This window comes from Nanorana parkeri, unplaced genomic scaffold (assembly GCF_000935625.1).
Source record: "Nanorana parkeri isolate BGI_ZX_2015 unplaced genomic scaffold, ASM93562v1 scaffold1138, whole genome shotgun sequence".
Taxonomy (NCBI): Eukaryota; Metazoa; Chordata; class Amphibia; order Anura; family Dicroglossidae; genus Nanorana; species Nanorana parkeri.
The window spans coordinates 344905-363703 of record NW_017307406.1 but is presented as its reverse complement, the minus strand read 5'-3'; the positions used below and the strand labels follow the sequence as shown (position 1 = coordinate 363703).

General features: G+C 40.7%; 1 protein-coding gene across 1 annotated transcript; it reads left to right on the top strand.

Moving 5' to 3' along the window:
* The first annotated feature begins 976 nt into the window (after positions 1-976).
* LOC108796610 (uridine phosphorylase 1-like) lies at positions 977-18765 on the top strand. The gene is made up of 8 exons (XM_018568109.1): positions 977-1026; positions 12148-12268; positions 13328-13486; positions 13958-14072; positions 16417-16626; positions 17140-17286; positions 18476-18621; positions 18699-18765. The coding sequence occupies exons 1-7, from the start codon at positions 983-985 to the stop codon at positions 18613-18615; spliced, it is 936 nt and encodes a 311-aa protein (XP_018423611.1). The 5' UTR covers positions 977-982; the 3' UTR covers positions 18616-18621; positions 18699-18765.
* The last annotated feature ends 34 nt before the right edge of the window (positions 18766-18799 follow it).

Here is an 18799-nt window from a genome sequence, read left to right as displayed (position 1 = left end):
AGATTGTATGAATTGTGCATTAAAACCTCTGTCATCCTACTCCATAGGATAGGTGTTAATCTGTCAGTGACCAGTATGTGTCAGTGCGGGCTGTCAGTTTGGCACCCACAGTGTCAACATATGTATTGATTTCTTATTCATTTTTGCTGTACTCCACCAAGCATCATCCTCACAATGAAGGGGGATGCATGAGCCCCCAAAACACATTTTTAAAATGAACTTTGCACTCTGATCATTATAGTTTTACTGGACTTTTCATACATATGTAATCTTTGGTTTATCTTGGGCACCCAGTGGACAACCCTGATGTTAGAGAGCAGTCGTGAAAGACTCAGGACTTTATTATCTATCATCTATGTCCCTATTGTCCAGTGTTTCGTCAATACCTTCTTTAGGCATCGTCTGTTTAAACAGCCCCGATGCTGGCGACGTACACTGTACGTCGTCAGTCACGAAGGGGTTAATGGGATTGTGTATTGACCACACTACGAGAAAGAGCAGACATCTAATTCGGTACCCCAGGTGACACTGGAAAGGAATATCTCCATCACTTTTTGCACTGCAGTAAGATGACAGCAGATCAAACTCAGGTAGCTCCTGCATCTCCACATGCAATTCAGCCTCAATAGCCACAAAGTATATAAATCTAAATGTCTTTACAAACCTAGTTGTTACCTTGTAGTAGTAGCAGTGACATCATCACTGTGCCACACAAAGCCTGGGAGGAACCCAACGGGTCCACCCACTACAGCCTGCTTGAAGAAAACTACAGGAGGGGCGGATACAAGACCAGTCACAAGACACAAGGAGAGGATGCAGCGCTGACTGGTCTTTATTAGAGGAAGCTCCTGCACAGAGGCAACGCTTAAAGCTGGATTACTGCACAGATCTGGAGGAAAAACACCAAACACACAAAGATTTAAATAAGAAAACACATGCCTCTTATATTTAGATAATATTTGCTTATTCCAGATGATTGAATATGGCTCCAGTCAAAGAAGTAGAAAATAAGAAAGCACCACCAACGTAAGTATTCAGTATTGAATAGAAAATAACTAATAGTTAATGGTCCGTGATTAGTGCACATTTATTTCGCTTTTATGTCAATAAAATTAGTCCTTAACATGAGACAATGAGGGAAATTGTTAATTTATTTCATAAAGGGTAAACATTATTGTGTACCTTAAAGGAGAACTATGGGGTGAGTGAATTACACTCATCCCCATAGTTAGAGCCCACGTGTGACATTGAAACTGTCACACGTCGGTTCTATTGATCAGGTAGTGAGTGAAAACATACTGCCAATCCGCTCACTTCCCGATCATCTCCCTGCAGAGAGCGTTGACTCTCAGTCATGGCTCCCTGCAGGGTTTCCCACCCTCCCCACTCCGATCCTCAAGCGCTGAGTGGAGGAACGGACGGGGGGGGGGGGGGGGGGGGGCATAGCTGGCTCTGCCTCTAGATAAGCAGAGCTTGCTTTCAATCAGCCAGCGGGGTGTATCTCAGCAGTATTGTCGGAATCTGTTACGGCTGCAGCGCTCTCAGCATATAGCGGGCAATAGCCCGTATACTGAGTTTGAGGTCACGGGAGGACGTTAGTATATGTCCTCCCGTGACCCTAAAGATAACTATGTAAAAAAAAGGTTACCCCATAGTTCTCTTGTAAGTATTGGCTAGGTAATAATATTGCTATTTTGTAATAGTTATTTTTAGTCAGATAAAGTTTTTTATATTTCTATTTTTTTCTTGGCTTTATCCTGTCATTTTTCTCCCCCTTAGTGTATGTAAAGCAAGACTAGTTGTCTTGCTTTATAGCAATTAACAGTTCACACCACACTCTCTCTTCCCCAGGTCATTACTATTATATCTTTGTAACAATTTCAATCAATAGCAAAGCAAACTGCTAGACTTAAAGGAGAACTATGAGGTGAGTGAAAATCTGTCACATGTGAAATCTGTTAAACTGTCACATGTCGGCTCAATAGATCAGGAAGTGAGCGAACGCATACCGTCGCTTGCTCACTTCTCGATCATGTCCCTGCAGAGAGCGGTGACTGTCAGTCAGGGATCCTGCAGGGATTAACCCCCCCCCCCATCTGATCCTCCAGCACTGACTGGCGGAACGGACGGGGGAGCAGGCGGGTACAGCTGGCTCTGCCTCTATGTAGGCAGAGCCAGCTTTCATTCACACAGCTGGGGGGATCACAACAGCATTGTCGGGATCCGTCCCGGCTGCGGCAGTCCCAGTATACCGCGATATACTGAGCCTTGTGTCACGGGAGGACGCTAGTATATGTCCTCCCGTGACTCTTAAGAGAACTATGGGGAAAAACACTTACACTATAGTTCTCCTTTAACCGCTTGAAGACCAGGTGTTTAGTGGGGGGGCGCACGTCTCGAGGCTTCATACAAGCGATCCGCCGGCTCTATAGCCGGCGGATCGCTTGTATATTAATGGGCATTGCTGTTTTCAAATAACGAGCATTTCCGCGAAGTGCACCCGAGCGGGTGGAAGTAACAGGACGTGTATACACGCCCAGTTACATCCAAGAAGCTCCCGGCCGGCCATGTATACACAACGGCCGGCTGGGAGGTAGTTAATGTGCATCAACCCAACAGCACAATAGCACTATCACTGTGCTACATCAATGGGGTTACTGATCAAAGGAGTTTTCAGAGTCCAGCTAACAGGCACACAATGTTTATGACTACGTTGTTACAGAGTTTACAAACCAAAGAATATTGTAGAGTTTATAACCATACCAAAGTTTATGTAACCAATGGTTGAAGGGTCACAAACAAATCACTGATACCTCACTGCCTAGTCCATTGCTTTAGTCCTCCAGCTGGCGATATTCAAGTCTCGTGTGATACTCGGGCTCTCTCGTGTGTTATTCGGGCTGCAGTTTCTTTAGGAGCACACTGCTCTCTCCCCCACGATCCACAATCCAGCTACCTCCAATCTCCCGCTTGTAAGCTCTTCTTCAAGAGCCTTCCATAGTGAACTAACTGCAGGTGGATGCAAAGACAAATTGTGCAGACTGAGGTATACCAAACCTCTTTCAATTTATTATACATCAAAACTGGAATTAAAAAGCATATCACATGTATTCTGACCCGGGTTTTGTCCTACGGCTTTCTCAGGGGATATTAGATCTCCAGAACATATTTACACACATACAGTATATCACATCCTAACACCTCCTCTTTCCTCTTACCTCAGTTTAACACTCTATAATGCATTCTGATATATTGAATAATGCAGCATAATAAAAATTCATCTAAAAATGTAGCTCAATTTTATACATACCCTGCAAGGAAATTCTAATTTTTACACATTATTTTATAAGGCAATGCATTTAAAAATTATTTTATTATCTCTCTCTTATAGCTCTCAAGTGCTCCTATTACTTTTTACCCCTCCAGTCTCCATATATCCTCTCTTGCACTAATTGTTAGGCTGCTTGAAATTTTGTTATGAAACCTCTTATAATAATCAAGCACACTATGAGTGGTGAGTTCCTTTTTTATATTATGGAAGTATAGTCCTATTATTCTGACTCCGATTGTTGTATGCCTGGCCTGTATAAACAGATATAAACACTGCGAACAATCCTTATCAGATAGCTGAACTCACCAAATACCTTTTCTTCCACGTAGAGCTTTATTGCAAGCAGACAAAAAGCTACAGCAGATGAATGAACTTATGGTACTTGAAGGTCAGAGATGGTAATGTTTCCAAGCAAGCATGTACATGTGCATGCGGCCATATTACAGTCAGCCATGACACCAGAAACGACCAGCTCATGAAGGGAAATACATCATAAATTAAAAAGAACACAGAAAAAGTGGTGCAATACCCAAAACGACCACAAGATGGCAATATAATAACCAGCTACTAATGCCAATGAGCAAATGGCTTAAAGAAAATGTAAACTTCTCACTTCACAGTAATATGAATATTACCGTGGCTATGCATCGTGTCATGTTTATACAACTGTGTAACAGCACACCTATTCTGGTTTTGAATGTCCTATACATGTTTCCAATATATTGGTGTCCACATGGGCACTGATTATAGTATCAGAATTTATATGCAATGTACATTTTTTTTGATTGGACTGAAACTTCTTACTATTCCTGAAGTCTATAGTACAAATCTGACACCCCTTTCTTTTAAATCACAGGAAACAAACATTTAAAGTGACCCTGTGCCCAGATTATTAACATTAAACTATTTGCATATTCTTAATGCACAATAAAATAGTTTTAAACCAAGCCTATTCTAGCTGCATTTAATGGGAACTTATTCATTCTCAAAGATATTCAATGATCACAACAAAGACTCTGTCGTGTTTCAGTCAGTTTCTAACAGCTTAGAAACATCTGCTGGATGGTTACAGTAAAGAGCTGGCAGGCTGCCCCTCAGTGACCACACCCCTCAGTGGCCACACCTTTTAGCAGCCACACCCCCAGTAACCACACACATTTTCCCCAATATCCGCACCATTTAAAGACTCCAATTTTGTTAAGTCGCAATGAAACATATTAAAAAGTATGATAAAAATAAAACTTTTATTCTAAGGTATAAAACTTGTCGGCACAATATAAGTATTGTTATAAAACAACAGAAGGCAAACAATAAATGTCAAACTAAAATACAGTCTATAACAAAAAAGTGTCAGGATGTCATGCCGACCCCTTTCTTCAAGTAAGTATATCTAGAAAAGTAAAAATAGAAAACAGAACACAAAACCCAGACTACATGTAAAATTAATGAATTACTATATGTCAGAATATACGAAAATAATTTTTAAAATTGGTGCGCGCAAGGGGGCGTGTCTGAGCGGACGTCTAGAGACGCCCGCTCAGATCGAGAGAGCTCCTGGCCGGCCGTTTTTTTACTACGGCCGGCCCGGAGGCAGTTAAATAATTTTTTTGTAAATGTTTTATTATTAATTTTTTACTGTTGGGGGGCTTCGGGGAAATATTTTTTGGGGTCCAAACAGACCCCTGACATTTCCCTTTTAAAATAGAAAATAAATTGAGGACACCAAATCCTCAATTTCTTTTTCAGCAGCCTCAGCACTCAATGAATGGGAAGCACTCAGTACGGAGGCTCCTCCCATTCATTCAGAAACTGATAGTAAAATATTTACTATCACCAGTAAATATCAATGATATTTACCGATCCCCTGCTCTGCCACACACAGAGCCGCTGTCATCCTGAAACTGACAGGATGACAGCGGCTCCGATCTCCTACCCGCTTCGCCATCCTGACAGCTGCGGGCGCGGCTTCTCTCCCCCTCACCGCTCGGCCATCCTGACAGCAGGCAGCGCCCCTCTGGGGGGCGGACGAGGGAGCGCTATCATGTCGGTGAGGAGGAGAGCGTGAGGAGGAGAGAAGCCACCCCGAGGACGAGCTGTGTCGGCCGCCTGCAGCCTTTGTTGCCATGGCGCCCTGTGCGGTCGCACAGCTCGCACACCCCAAGGCCGGCCCTGGTCACACCCACCCAACAACCGCTTCCCCCAAGGCACACACATAAAAGCAATATGCACTGTTCCAGATAAATATCATAAACATGAAGACAATCACAGACACAGTGGATTAAAGTATATCCAAAGCCAAAACATTTATTTTAATTTTAGCTAGATTAGGGAATGGTTAACACCCTTGTCAGGTTTTTTTTGCTGTCTGTGATCTATTATGTAGGTTTGCCTACACATCCAGCCCAAAAGAGCCAAGAGGTGAAAGGAAATCTTGTGAAGTGAGGAAAATCTATATATTGTTGCCAGTTGATAGTGTAACAATTGTCACCATTAAAAGATGTCCCCTCTATTCCTGTGCTATTGACAACTCAAAAATATGGTGACAGTGATCACTAGGCTATCCCAAGCAAGCACACAAACAGCAATAGAAACTTAACAGGGCTCAGGGGTGTGGAAATATAAAAAAAAAACTACTTGCCCAAGGGCTAATGCGGGGACCCAATCTACTTGTCCCTCATGACAATCTACTAGTCCCAATACAAAAAAATAGTTTTAAACAACCGTATTTAACCGTGCTAAATAGCACTTCTCATTGGTCAGTGTGGGGTGGTGGTTTGAGAGAGGCCAGATTTGAGCTGGTAATTCCATTTTCCCAAATTACTGGGAAAGTGAACTTACCCTTTAATGCACATTGGGCGTGTTACAGAGCGCTGCTGTCTGGCTACCACAATATGGCACACAGTGGAATGGCAGCAGCACTCAATGCCCACACACAATGTCCTACGCATGCATTTATTTGCATGCAGATGGTGGGGGTGGCATTTTAATTTTTTTAACATTTTTATATATTTTATTGTTGTTTACTTTAATTTTATTCCTATCACACAGGGGCTTACAAGCCTCTATGTGATAGTTTCGAGGCAACAGGTTCTCTTTATGTAAACTGCCCTTAAACATAGAACAGATCTTCCATGCAGTTTCTGGTGGTGCTGTGATTACAGCACTACGGTCCCACTGATTACAGAAAGCAGAGCGGAGAATGGATGTTCTTCATTCTGCTCCCCGCTGTCCATCCTGAGCTCATTTGCCGTGGCCTTGGGTCCCCCAGAAGTGCGGTGGAGATTGCTGCTCATTTTATACAAGTGATCTGAGATCATGTGTACTAAATGAGGGTCGGCTACCCCGATCTACATTTAGCTCTGCTAGCCCGCAGCAGGGCTAAATGTAGAAGAAAGTGATGTAGAGCACTTCCTGTTCATTCATATTTGGGGACACAGTAAACATAAAGAAGGGAATTTATCAAAACTGGAGCAAAGCCTGGAGCAGCTGTGCATGACAACCATCAGCTTTTCTCTTTCATTTTTAAATCTTAACTGAACAAACTGAAGATAGAAGCTGATTGGTTGGCAAGGGCAACTTCTCACCTATGTCCTCAATTATTTACAAACACTCTTGTAACGGCTCTCCATCGGCTCTGACTCCTTGGGCTATTACAGGAGGCTGAGCAGGCAGTGTGGGAGGAGAGCTCGATCTCCTGTGACGACTGACTCTCCCCCGCACCTCCAGCTTGGCCCCCTCTGACAGCTGTCTCTTCCCCGCACCCCACTCCATCCTGACTCCTCTGGCTGTCACAGGAGGCTACAGGTGGCTTTACGGCACTGCCTAGAGAACTTCACTATCTACAGGAGAATGGGCAAGGTGGCATGTTTTCTTGCACCAAAGGCCACTAAAAATGTAATGTACCCTGGTTGGCTAAGTGGTGCTTCTGGCTTGCATGGCACTCTGGGTCATGACTTTTGTGGGCTAGCCAGAAATCCAGCTCTGCTTAGCATGAATGGAGGAGATAAAGGATTATTGCTCTGCATAATGTGCGTAATCCAGGGTTGGAGGCAGGGCTGGTGCTGCCACTAGGCAAACTAGGGCGCCCTGATGCCTAGGGTGCAGCCTTGACCACTCACTCCACCCCACGGCGCCCCACCCTCTATTTCAAATTTGAAAAGCTAATGGCAGGCTGGCTATTGAAAACACCCACTGAGTATTTGCCTAGGGTGCTAAATAGTCTAGCACCGGCCCTGGTTGTTGGAGGCATACATATATCAATAGGCAGTTTGTGTTAGATGCTTAACTAAGAAGGTCTCAAGACAACTTTCTAAAATGTATTACATCTACAGCTCACGGTATCTGAGCACGATCAGTAAACTGTAGACATAATTATAAAGAAATAAGGAATATGGTATACTAAGCATAATGGACAGTCAGGGTGGATACATTTTGAATACCCCACTTTTCTGTTTGCCAACGTTTCCTTAAGAAATAATCATAAAAGGAAATCTCTGGAGCAACCCCAAGGTTCCACAAAAGTTTGGTTAAGAAATACTGTGTTAAATCCTAATGAGTCAAAATATAATGTCACTTTAGTGTGAAGAGTTAATATCCCTTCAAAAAATGTAAAAAATCAAAATAATTTGTTGCTTGCCAGCTTCTGATATTGTCAAGGAAATTAGTCCAGCGGATGTGACTTGGGATGTAGCTTATAGTTTATCTAGTGAGCGTTGTGTATGTAGGGGATTTACAATGCTTGTAATTTTAAAAAGAGAGATTTATTAGGACATGCTGGGCATGTTTTACAGAATCAGGAAATTCTGCAGTGGGATAGGTTGAGACTTTTATTTCGACAGAGATAGAAGAGAAACCAATGGAGCATGCTGGGTCTTGTTATTCTAAATAGACTGTATTTAGAATTTAGTATCTAGACCAGTGGTGTCCATGGAGTCAGTTAACAGTGGGATATGCTGGTACTGATCATTTTAAAGAAGGGAAAGGGTAGTGGTAAATGTTGGGACACGCTAGGTGGAGGCAGTGATTGCAGCCAACAAAGCAGGGATCACAAGTTATGTAACCTCATAACACAGCATCCATATCAAGCCAAGGATTTCCCACTCAAAAGCCACCAGACTGACATCGCTTACCCTAACCTTGCTCACATTCAGCTCCTGTGCACAGCAATTACCAGACTTGGGGAGCTACTGAACCCCAACAGAGTGAGATTGTGGTTGTAACATGATTCTTAAGTGGAAACAGGAAGTGGACTTATTTTTAAAAACAAAATTGTGGTAAATTGGCAGGATAGCAAATAATTTTTGAAATAATTTCTGTATTAAAATGAAAGCACCATTGGAGTGAAAGAACCAACTGTGCCAACTATAGTGAGAATATTTTCAGTCTTACTATAAGAGAGTACACAATGCAACTTGTATATTCTTTGTAAATTGCATCTAACAGTTAGTTAGTCTACAAATCTTTCATGTGTGCCACTGGCTGATGCTTGCCCAGATAACCATGGATATTGATTTTCAGAAAACAGTCAATACCGTACATTAATGTGTAGTGCTTCTTTGAGCATTGGGGCTTTCTAAACTCCATACTATCACATTTGACAATGCTATTTACATACATGTACATACGCAGTGTCTGCTTTTCCTCTAATATTTTGTTTTGTCCAAATCTCTCTGAACAAGAAAACTATGCATGATAAGGCTTCATTTTCTGTAGTAATTCTAAAACCCTTAGCGTGTCACATCCAAGTATGGGAATGTGGGAAACTGCATGATGCATATTTCCTGTGCTTATATTTTCCAGTATTCAAGACACAGTGCACATTAATGTCAGAGGTCTGCTATTTATAACTAGCTTCATTTTTTAAAGTTGACATTATTCATTCTAACATTACAGCTACTGGGGATATTTAGCCTCACTGACAGTTTTAAAAGTCATAGATCCCATCTTTAAGAAATAATGGGGGGAAAAAAGCTCTCTAGAAAGCTGAGACAGAATTACAACCTTCTATCTGTAAGGGCTTTAAAGTGTAACTCCGACCTTCCATTAAAAAATACGCTGCCTCTCATTATTATAAGTGTATCTGCATTTACAGTATACTCTTATTCTCCTGCAAAGTTTCACAAATACCCGTTGAGTCTGCCAGTGAAATCCACCCACCTAAGGCAGCTTCCTGTGATGGTGTGGCAACAATGCTGAACTGCTCCTATATTTAGAGCAGAGTTGCTATTCTCATGTAGACTTTGTCTGCTTGAACTACAGTAGGATGAAAAATGTTGCAGGGGGTATGGCTATCAGCATTGTCATTGCTGATTCACAAACCTGTAGCTTGACAATCAGCATCTGGCCACGCCTAATCCTGCCCACTTCTTTCTAAATTGACAGCACTGCCTTTATTGCTGAAACCACTGTGAGCTGCAGTGTCTGGGAGGTGGAGCATATGAGATACAATTGAATAAGGATTTGTTTCACTCAGGGAAGGTAAAGGTTTTTTTTTTTTTTTTTTGGCTTGTGAATTACATAGTTTTTTTGGCTTGTGAATTACATAGTACTTTTGCACTAATCATGTAGAACACAGGGCCTAAACACATAGCCCACAGAGACACTAGATCTGTCAGACAATTCATAGTGTCACAACTAAGGGGTCTATTCACTAAGCTGAACTGAAGGGGTCCTGGGGCCAAAGCTAGCCGAAGGATCAGCCGAAGCTACGGCTAGATCCTTCGGCAGCTTAGTGAATAGACCCCTAAGTGTTGAACTGACTTTAGAATTTGCAATTAACTTCTAAGGTATGTCCAGTGCTTGGACAAGTGTCAGTAATTATTGATCGTTTTGATCCCTAGAAGGGTCTATTGAGGGCACTTTTAAAACCTTTCCTGTCAGAATGGACCCTTATACTGTACATGGAAACATGACTTAGTCACACCTAGCCTCGGGAGGTTGTATTAAAAGATGATGATTTTTAGTTGACAATTCCAAGGGATTAGTTTACACTACAGCAACAAAATAGTCTTTGTAATTTAACTTAAGTTATTTATTTTTATTTTTTTGAAAAGTAAGACATATGAAAGCTTTGGGTAAACATCTTTTATCTGTCGCTATCCAGTGTAGTTAAGAATCAGTCCATAAACCCTAAGGGCCCATTCACACCAATTGTGGTGCGTTCCAGAGAAGCTGCGGGCGTGGCTGCGGTGCCATTGAGGTCAATGCACCACCACGCCCCCTCCCGCCCCAGAACGCAGGGGAAAGTTTTGTGAGCGATCGCTGTGCGTTCCAGCAGCTACCGCTCTGGAACGCACCACAGTTGGTGTGAGTGGGCCCTAAATCATAACTTGTCAAATCTGAACAAGTCAAATTCAAATTGAAGGTAAAGTTAGCCATACATGTTTAGATTTCTAAAAGAAAATCCGCTAATTTACCTATCTATGCTGTTTAGCGTTGATGGGGGAATCAACACATTTTCTGATGTTCATCTCCTCTGCTGGCTATTGTATTCATGAAGCGATGGGACCCACGGCTCTCTGAGACCTGAACAGTAACTGCATCTGATAGAATACAGGCACTGTGGGATCAAAACAGGGCAACCAAAAGAGAGAATGGAAAGACAATAAGACACCCAGTAGCAAGAAAAGGATAAAAAGACTGCTGAAACAGGATCAGAATGGCAAAATCACAACAAAGGCTGGAGAGTGTAGTAGTAAATTAAAACAACAAACCAACATTACAACTATAGGAATTCCTTAAAGAACAACTCCAGGCAGAATAAAAATGAACCCTTGCAGTGGGGCTATCACTGCACTGCAATTGTTAACTGCTTGTTTTGGTCTAAAATAAAAAAAAAGATATACTGACCTGAGCCTTGGTCCCACCTGACTGCTAAATCGCTCCCTGCAGCCTCTTCTTCCCCGGGCTCCGGCAGTCTAATGAGTCACCATGTGTAATACAGTGTATTAGACGTGAGGATGCCAAAGGACATTCCATCGCCAGAGCATAGGGGGAGAGAGGTGAGTGGTCTCTGTCTCAGGATGGAGGCTCGGGTGAGTATATCTTCTTTATTTGGTCCCCTGGAGAAAAACAAGCAGTTAAGCCTTGCAGTTCGAGGATAGCTCCACTGCAATTGTTAATTATTTTAAGCCCGTAGTTCTTCTTTAAATGATTCCAGGGCTTGACCACTTGAGGGATGGTTAGGACAAGGTGAAGACAGACTGAGACAGAAGGACACATAGTAGTAGGAGAAAGGCATTGGAAGGCATTGACAGACCCCATAGCTCACCAGCTAACTGAATCACATAGAACCCTGGGGACCCGCGAATAATCCAGCTGGGCTAATATACAAATGAATGTTTAATTTTTGGGAAGGATACATTAATAATGAAATGTAAAACATTTTAGGTTCCTCAAAACAAAAAAAGTACAAAGTATTATAGCTTGTTTTCTTAAGAAAGCGGCTTCTGACTGAGTAACTAACTCTGCCTGCAGGTGTAAGGAAGTACTCTCTGTTCATGCAGTGGTCTTTCTGCAAAGGTTTGACATACCCCTTGCTGAGTCTGAGCTAAAGCTCTCCAATCAGCAGGTAACACAGCTTTGTTGTTTTTAGAGCTATTCAGAGCTACTCGGCAGGGGGCTTGTTGAATCTCTGGAGAGAGACCACTGCTTCCACACAAAGAACAAGGCTCCTCCTCGGCAGCGTGCTGGAAGAAGGCAGGCTTTTCTACTCAGCCAGAGGATGAAAAAAAAAAGTTCAGTTGGGTATTAATATCACCTTAACTAACTGCACCCCAGCTCAATGATCTTTATACTCTTATACTTTTTATTGCTAGAGAAAAAAGGTCTCTTCAAGTCTCAAATCCTCACCTGGAAGAGATGAAAGAAGATATACTATATCATTTTGATCTTGGAACAAAGACTCATGATTTGCCAGCCCTGTTTGGGGATGTTAAGGTAAGAAAATGAAAAGTCTATAAATGACTCATTCATATATTATTTACAAAAGTGATATCTTCTTCAAGAAGTGTATTGTAAAATATGATATTGGTTATAGATTCTGTGAAACATTCTTCCTTATTTAAATATTTTAACACAGTGTTTGTGTTTTCAGTTTAGTATTTCCAACATAGTGAATGATCCCTGTGAAGCCAGGGCAGAGACAATAAGGAGCAAAGATCATTACTTTCTTTATACAGTTTGTAAAAGCTTTCACAAAGCTTGCTTCAGAGTTATTATGGGTGTGGCAAAAATGTACAGCTCAAAGAAGAAGTGTATTTGTTTCACTCTATTTACTCTTCTGAAGGGATTTGCAAAATTAACTAAGGTATTGTTAAAGGTCAGTAGCTATCTACTCCTCAATAGATAGAAGACCGAAGATAGCTCCAACCTGGAAAAAAAAATGTGAGGCCCCCGCTACCTCAGAAGAGGATTTATTAATTAAAGTTTAATTAGGAACAGTTTCTGCTTAAAGAAGAGCTCCAGACAATACTTTTCTTAACCCTTGCAGTGGGGCTACTCCCGCACTGGAAGGGTCAAGTGCTTATTTTGGTCTAGCTGCAAAAATAACAAAGATATACTCACCTGAACCTTACAGCGCTTCCTCCAGCTTGTCTCACCCTCTACCTCAGCGATGGTATGTCCCTCGGCTTCCTCACGTCCTATACACCTTGTATTGGATGTGGTGACTGTTGCAGTGGAGGGGGAGAGAGGCTGGAAGGACAGTCTTAGAGCCAGCGGACCCCGAAGATCAGGTGAGCGTAACTTTTTTATTTGAGCACCTAGATGAAAATGAGCACTTAACCCTTGCAGTGTGCGGGTAGCCCCACTGCAAGGGATAAAAAAAAAAGTTTTGCCTGGAGTTCTTCTTTAAAGGAAAATATAATCTTTTTTTACAGTATGCATGTTAATGTGATTAGATTTTTGTAAATGATTTTATTAATGTGTGTAAATGTTTTAAAAAACTACTTATTTTTGTCGTTTCAACAAATTTGAGGTATATCTTATTATTTTTAGTTTGTATGTGTTGGAGGCAGTCCATCAAGGATGAAGGCTTTTGCTCAGTACATTACTGGAGAACTGAAAATGGGAGACCCTAAAGCAGACATTCCTAACATCTGTGCAGGAACAGACCGCTATGCCATGTATAAAGTAGGACCAGTGCTGTCCATTAGTGTAAGTTAAACATTGTACCTAAATACAATGATCTATAGGCTAGTATGCATTGCTAGCCAAATATAACCTGTCACAGTTTCTCTTTTGCCTGTTGATACATGCACATTCATTAATTTAGAAATTTTTGTTACTAGGCTAGGTGTGCAATGTTTATTTACTGATCTTTTTATGAAAGAAGAACTAAAATCTGGAAATTAACTAAAATCTAGACAGCTGGACTAGTCACCAGTAACTTTATGTAGACCTTCTGCAGCTGATCTTTTCCCAATTACTTATAGAGATATAGATCATTTGGCAAGTAAAATAGCTCTTATATTAAATGTTTGCCTGTTCCCTTTATTGCTACTCTTACTGAACATACTAGTAGAATGCTAGTAGCCTGTGGACACCTTTTTCTCATTATGGTGCTGAAAAAGAATGGCTTAAAAGTTTAACCAATTGTAATACAACAAATGACTTTTTCTTTTGCAGCATGGCATGGGAATTCCATCTATCTCAATAATGCTTCACGAACTGATCAAACTTTTGTATCATTCCAAATGTTGTGATGTTACTATTATTCGTATTGGTACATCTGGAGGCATAGGTAAAGTATATAGACTTTTTTTCTGTCAGTTTACTATGGCCACTTAGACTGAACATTAGAGCAGATATTGGCCCAAATGTACCTGTGACCAAGAGCTTGTTTGCTAGAATGTTTCATGGTGCCATTTCCAATGTGTTGGATAAAAAAATAAAAAAAGTATAAAATCTGAAAATATTCTTTGCATCCCCAATCAATTATCCCAGAGCAGGTTGGTGACTTAATCCTTTCTGGATGACTGCTGGTCACCTAGAGATGGGTTTATTCACTATGGCAGTGTTGAGAAATGATGTACACAGCAAAATACCTTACAGCAACCTAAAATCAATTACCCGTTAACATTATGATTGATTCCACTAATTGGAAACCTAATTAGCTGCTTTGGATTACTGCCCTTTGCACATCTGTGCTGCGCTTTGCATTCTTTATGGAAAAAAAATAAAAAAAGATCTACTTTTGTTATGCAGGAAATACTGTAGTACCTGCTAATCAGTCTGTTCCAGGACCACGTAACTGCCAGTTACTCTACCTAAAGATAGGCTTCAGGAGATATACTGCCCTTAGGACGAACAGCTTGTGTCTGCACATCTGACCGTTCTCTAATACCTATGAGTAGCCACGGGGTTTTCTCAACCCTGCTGCTTTCACATCCAACATGCCCACTAAAACGTAATCACAGCTGTAGGACTTCAGTGAATTCTACAGGATGTTTGCATGAGATTTATGGTTTATACAGCTGTAGTGGGTCAGTGAAGGCTAAAGTGCTAGAAACTCAGACTCTATTGACATCCAGGGTTCAGTGCAGAAGCCTATTTAGCTCCTGGATTTTAGATATATGCTACATAGCACAGTACAACTACAATGTTTCTGCACAATGATTGCTATCAAAAGACAGATGAAGGGAGCAGATGTAATGCTCGCCTTGGGCAAGGGTCTATTCCCTCCGTGGATCACAACTGCGGATGGAAATGGTTAATAGGAACGGGTATCAGATTAGTAGCTACTCCCTGAATTGCCCAGTTTTGTAGTTTAAGCGGTTAGGAGGCTACAAAACATCACACCCCGTTTATACAGCTGGGAACAGTAATGAACTGATCAAGGGTTATACACAGCAGGCAAGTATGTAATAGCAGACAACAGTAATGTACTGGTTAAGGTTATACTCAGCAGGAGAGTAGGAGCTCTGGTTCAAGTATATAACAGCAGACAACGGTAGTGCACTGGTTAGGTTTATACACAGCAGGTATGTTTGTAATAGCAGACAATGGTGATGCACAGGTTCGGGTTATACTCAGCAGGTATGCATGTAATAGCAGACAACGGTAATGCACTGGTTAGGGTTATACACAGCAGGTATGTTTGAAGCACTGTTTCAAGTATGTACTAGCAGACAATAGTAATGCATTGACAGCATACAAGAATCTCCCAACTTAGGTTAGTGGTAGTTTAGCAGGGTAAGCAGTAGTACACAGATGCAGCACACAGCTGATTTCCTAAGGTTGTCACTGAATCACAATAGGTCTGACTGCACAGGAGTGTTGAGGCTATCGTATAGCATAGCCTGGGATACTTGCGGTTCTAGTGGTCAATGATAGGTTCCAGATGAAGGCACTGGGTTCGTTTAGGCTGAGACGAGTGGAGTGCTGAGTTGATCAGCGTCCTTCCACTATCAACAGAAAGACGCCGATCAACTACCGTCTCTCGGCTTTATGCCGAGTGCTGCGTCTTGGGGGGGCGGAGCTACTTGGTGCGCCTGCGCCCGACGTAGACGGCTCTGAAGGGAGAGACGACGGAGGCCGGCGATGCGCCTGCGCGAGGCGGCGACGGAACGCTCCACCAGACATCACCCCTCTCCTACGTCGAGCTGGGGTTGCGGAACCGCGGCGCGCCTGCACAGGACCGCGATGGCCACCCACACCAGGTCCCTGCAGGGTCCGTTCATTACAGCAGAAGGGAGAGAGTCATCCGGTGGTTGAGAAAAACAGCTGTACACTTAAAATAAAGGGTGACTAACAGAGGAAATACTAAACTTTTGAAGCCTCTTATTCATACTAGATATATTTTTTTCTTAACAGAAGATCACCTGTGAGGTTTATGCTAGCCCCCTATTAGCTCATCATGCATGTTACAAATATAACATTATAAATGTCAAGTTTTTATTATTATTTGCTTTTGTAACTTTGTATGGGACTAATGTAAACTAGTATAGTATTTCATTTTATTTCTCAGTATAGAAACTTATAAGTCAACATTTTTCTTGGATTTAGAATTATTTGTTGAGCATGTAAAACTGCTGATATGAATTTTTGTTTTTCTATAACTGATTTTTAATTTAACATTTAACTAGGTATTGATCCAGGCTCTGTTGTGATTACAAGTCAGTCTGTGAATCCCCGTTTTGAGCCTCAGTTTGAACAAATTGTTCTTGGTAAAACAGTAATCCGTGGTACACAACTGGATGCAGAATTGGCCCAAGAGTTGGCTGAGTGCAGTCAAGAAATCAATGAGTTCAACACTGTTATTGGAAATACAATGTGCACTTTGGACTTCTATGAAGGTTTGTTTGAATTTATTTCCTTGGATTTAATAAACTATTTATACTATATATACCATTTTAACAAAAATATTCAGACACAATCCTCCTGTATTTTACATGCAGGCATTGGGGAGCCATCTGATCATTTATTAGCTGTATGTTTTACCCAATTTGTAGTTATGCAACATTAGTTTAAACAAACTCAATCTGAAAAAAAATCTAACCAAGAAAGTTATTGGAAAACAGTCTTATTTGTATAGCTTTAATTTAAGTATTTACTTATCAAGACAGTAAATACATACTCAGACTGTTTTCAAGAGAGCTGACATTTTACATAGCAGGCTTATGTTATTATAGACATAACATTTGCTATTCACATTTTCAAACAAGAAGGCACGTGTAAATACATATAACTCTTTATTCATTCATAGTGGTTAAAACTATTTTCAGTAGATGGGATTTTGACTTATCAAAGACATAATTCAGAAATATTGGTATGTCCTGATCTTTTATTTCACATTTTATTCCACAAAGGCCAAGCACGTCTTGATGGAGCAATCTGCTCATATACAGAGGAAGAGAAGATGCAGTACCTTAAAGCTGCTTATGATGCCAGCATTAGAAACATTGAGATGGAGTCATCAGTTTTTGCAGCAATGTGTAACATAAGTGGACTGCGAGGTAAGCTTACTGAAACGTTTGACTGAAAATAAGATTGCACTGATGATTAACAAATACAATAGGTGTGTGAGCAAACATACCAGTTCAGAGCCTATGAGGGGGTCAAGAATGCATTCCCAAGGAATATGTACATGCCATTTCCAGTCACCCTCTTAACTCTCTGCTCTTTCATTGTCATTAAAAAAAATATGCTTTAGTGAAAGCTGCTCCACTGCCAGGGTAAAATTTGTGGTGCAGTGGTTGACTATATATTCCCTGCAGCCCCACAGCTAAGTATGCTCCAGATTTGCTAGTGATAACAAAATCAAATCACAGCATGTCAGGGATATATAGGATGATTTTTTTCTGGCAATATATAACATGTTTTTGTGGTAAAAGGCATGGCAAAGTTATTTTCAAATGAATAAGGGTTTTACATTTTTTTTTATTTTGCAAATTTGCTTTTTATGTCACACTGAACAAATAAACAAAATGAATCAAAACAACAAAAAAGACAAACAATAGAAGTAATAATACATTTTAAAAAATCAGCAGAAAATTTGTAGGGAAGGGGATTGATAGCTTTTTTTTACTTGGAAATGTTTATTGATGAATGGTACAGTAAATACAATGTAACAATTGTAATACTCTTTGAGACTTGTAGACTATCTGCAAATGTCATTTTACACATCAGCGGCTGCATTTTGAATTGGATAAAATTACTAATACAAATGTGACAACATGAAGACCTTTACTGTGCAACCTTACTGATGGGAAATCATTAATGGTTTTTCCACATTGAATGCCTCCCTTTATTTATTGCAAAATGGGACACAAGCAAAGACAACCCATACAGCAACCCTGTATATAGAGCTGTAATTGCAGTGTATCTATTTTGATATAATTCTGATAAAAGAAGCACTTCTACAGCCTGCAGAGATTCATTCAAAATTCAGCATATGCTTACAAATAGGTTTGTTTAAAGCACTCAATGTGTGCTGACATTAAATAAATATTTGTGTGCACTGTGCTAATGACTTTGCTAGTATGTACTATGACAGACAAGCTGTCAGTGAACCAGAATCATAATGTAACATATGGCTTATTGACGGCATGCTGTGACATTACAGAGCTTAGCTTTAGAAAATGACCACCTACATTATTGTATTTATTTTAATGATGATTAGCTAATTTTATTTTTTTGTTATAGGCGCAGTGGTTTGTGTCACACTTTTGAATCGTTTGGAGGGAGACCAGATTTCTAGTGCCCATGATGTTCTGGTGGACTATCAACAGAGACCTCAGAAATTAGTTGGATACTTTATAAAAAAACATTTAACAAAAATGTAAGTCACAGTGTGTTTGCAAACAAGTGTTTCTTATATTATTCTACATACATGCATCCATATTTTTGTCATTTTGTACAGCTATAAATGTATATTATGCATCATTATGTGGTAGTTGTAATTGAGTTATGCATTTAGGGTTTTCATATATTTCATACTTATTTAAAGTATTCTCTAATCCCCTAATA

What these genes read in the sequence shown, in the direction of transcription:
- LOC108796610 (XM_018568109.1), top strand. Translation starts at nt 983, where the DNA reads ATGGCTCCAGTCAAAGAAGTAGAAAATAAGAAAGCACCACCAAC. An exon ending in TGGTACATCTGGAGGCATAG is followed by an intron (nt 14,073 to 16,416) that starts GTAAAGTATATA and finishes ACATTTAACTAG; the next exon opens with GTATTGATCCAGGCTCTGTT. An exon ending in CACTTTGGACTTCTATGAAG is followed by an intron (nt 16,627 to 17,139) that starts GTTTGTTTGAAT and finishes TATTCCACAAAG; the next exon opens with GCCAAGCACGTCTTGATGGA.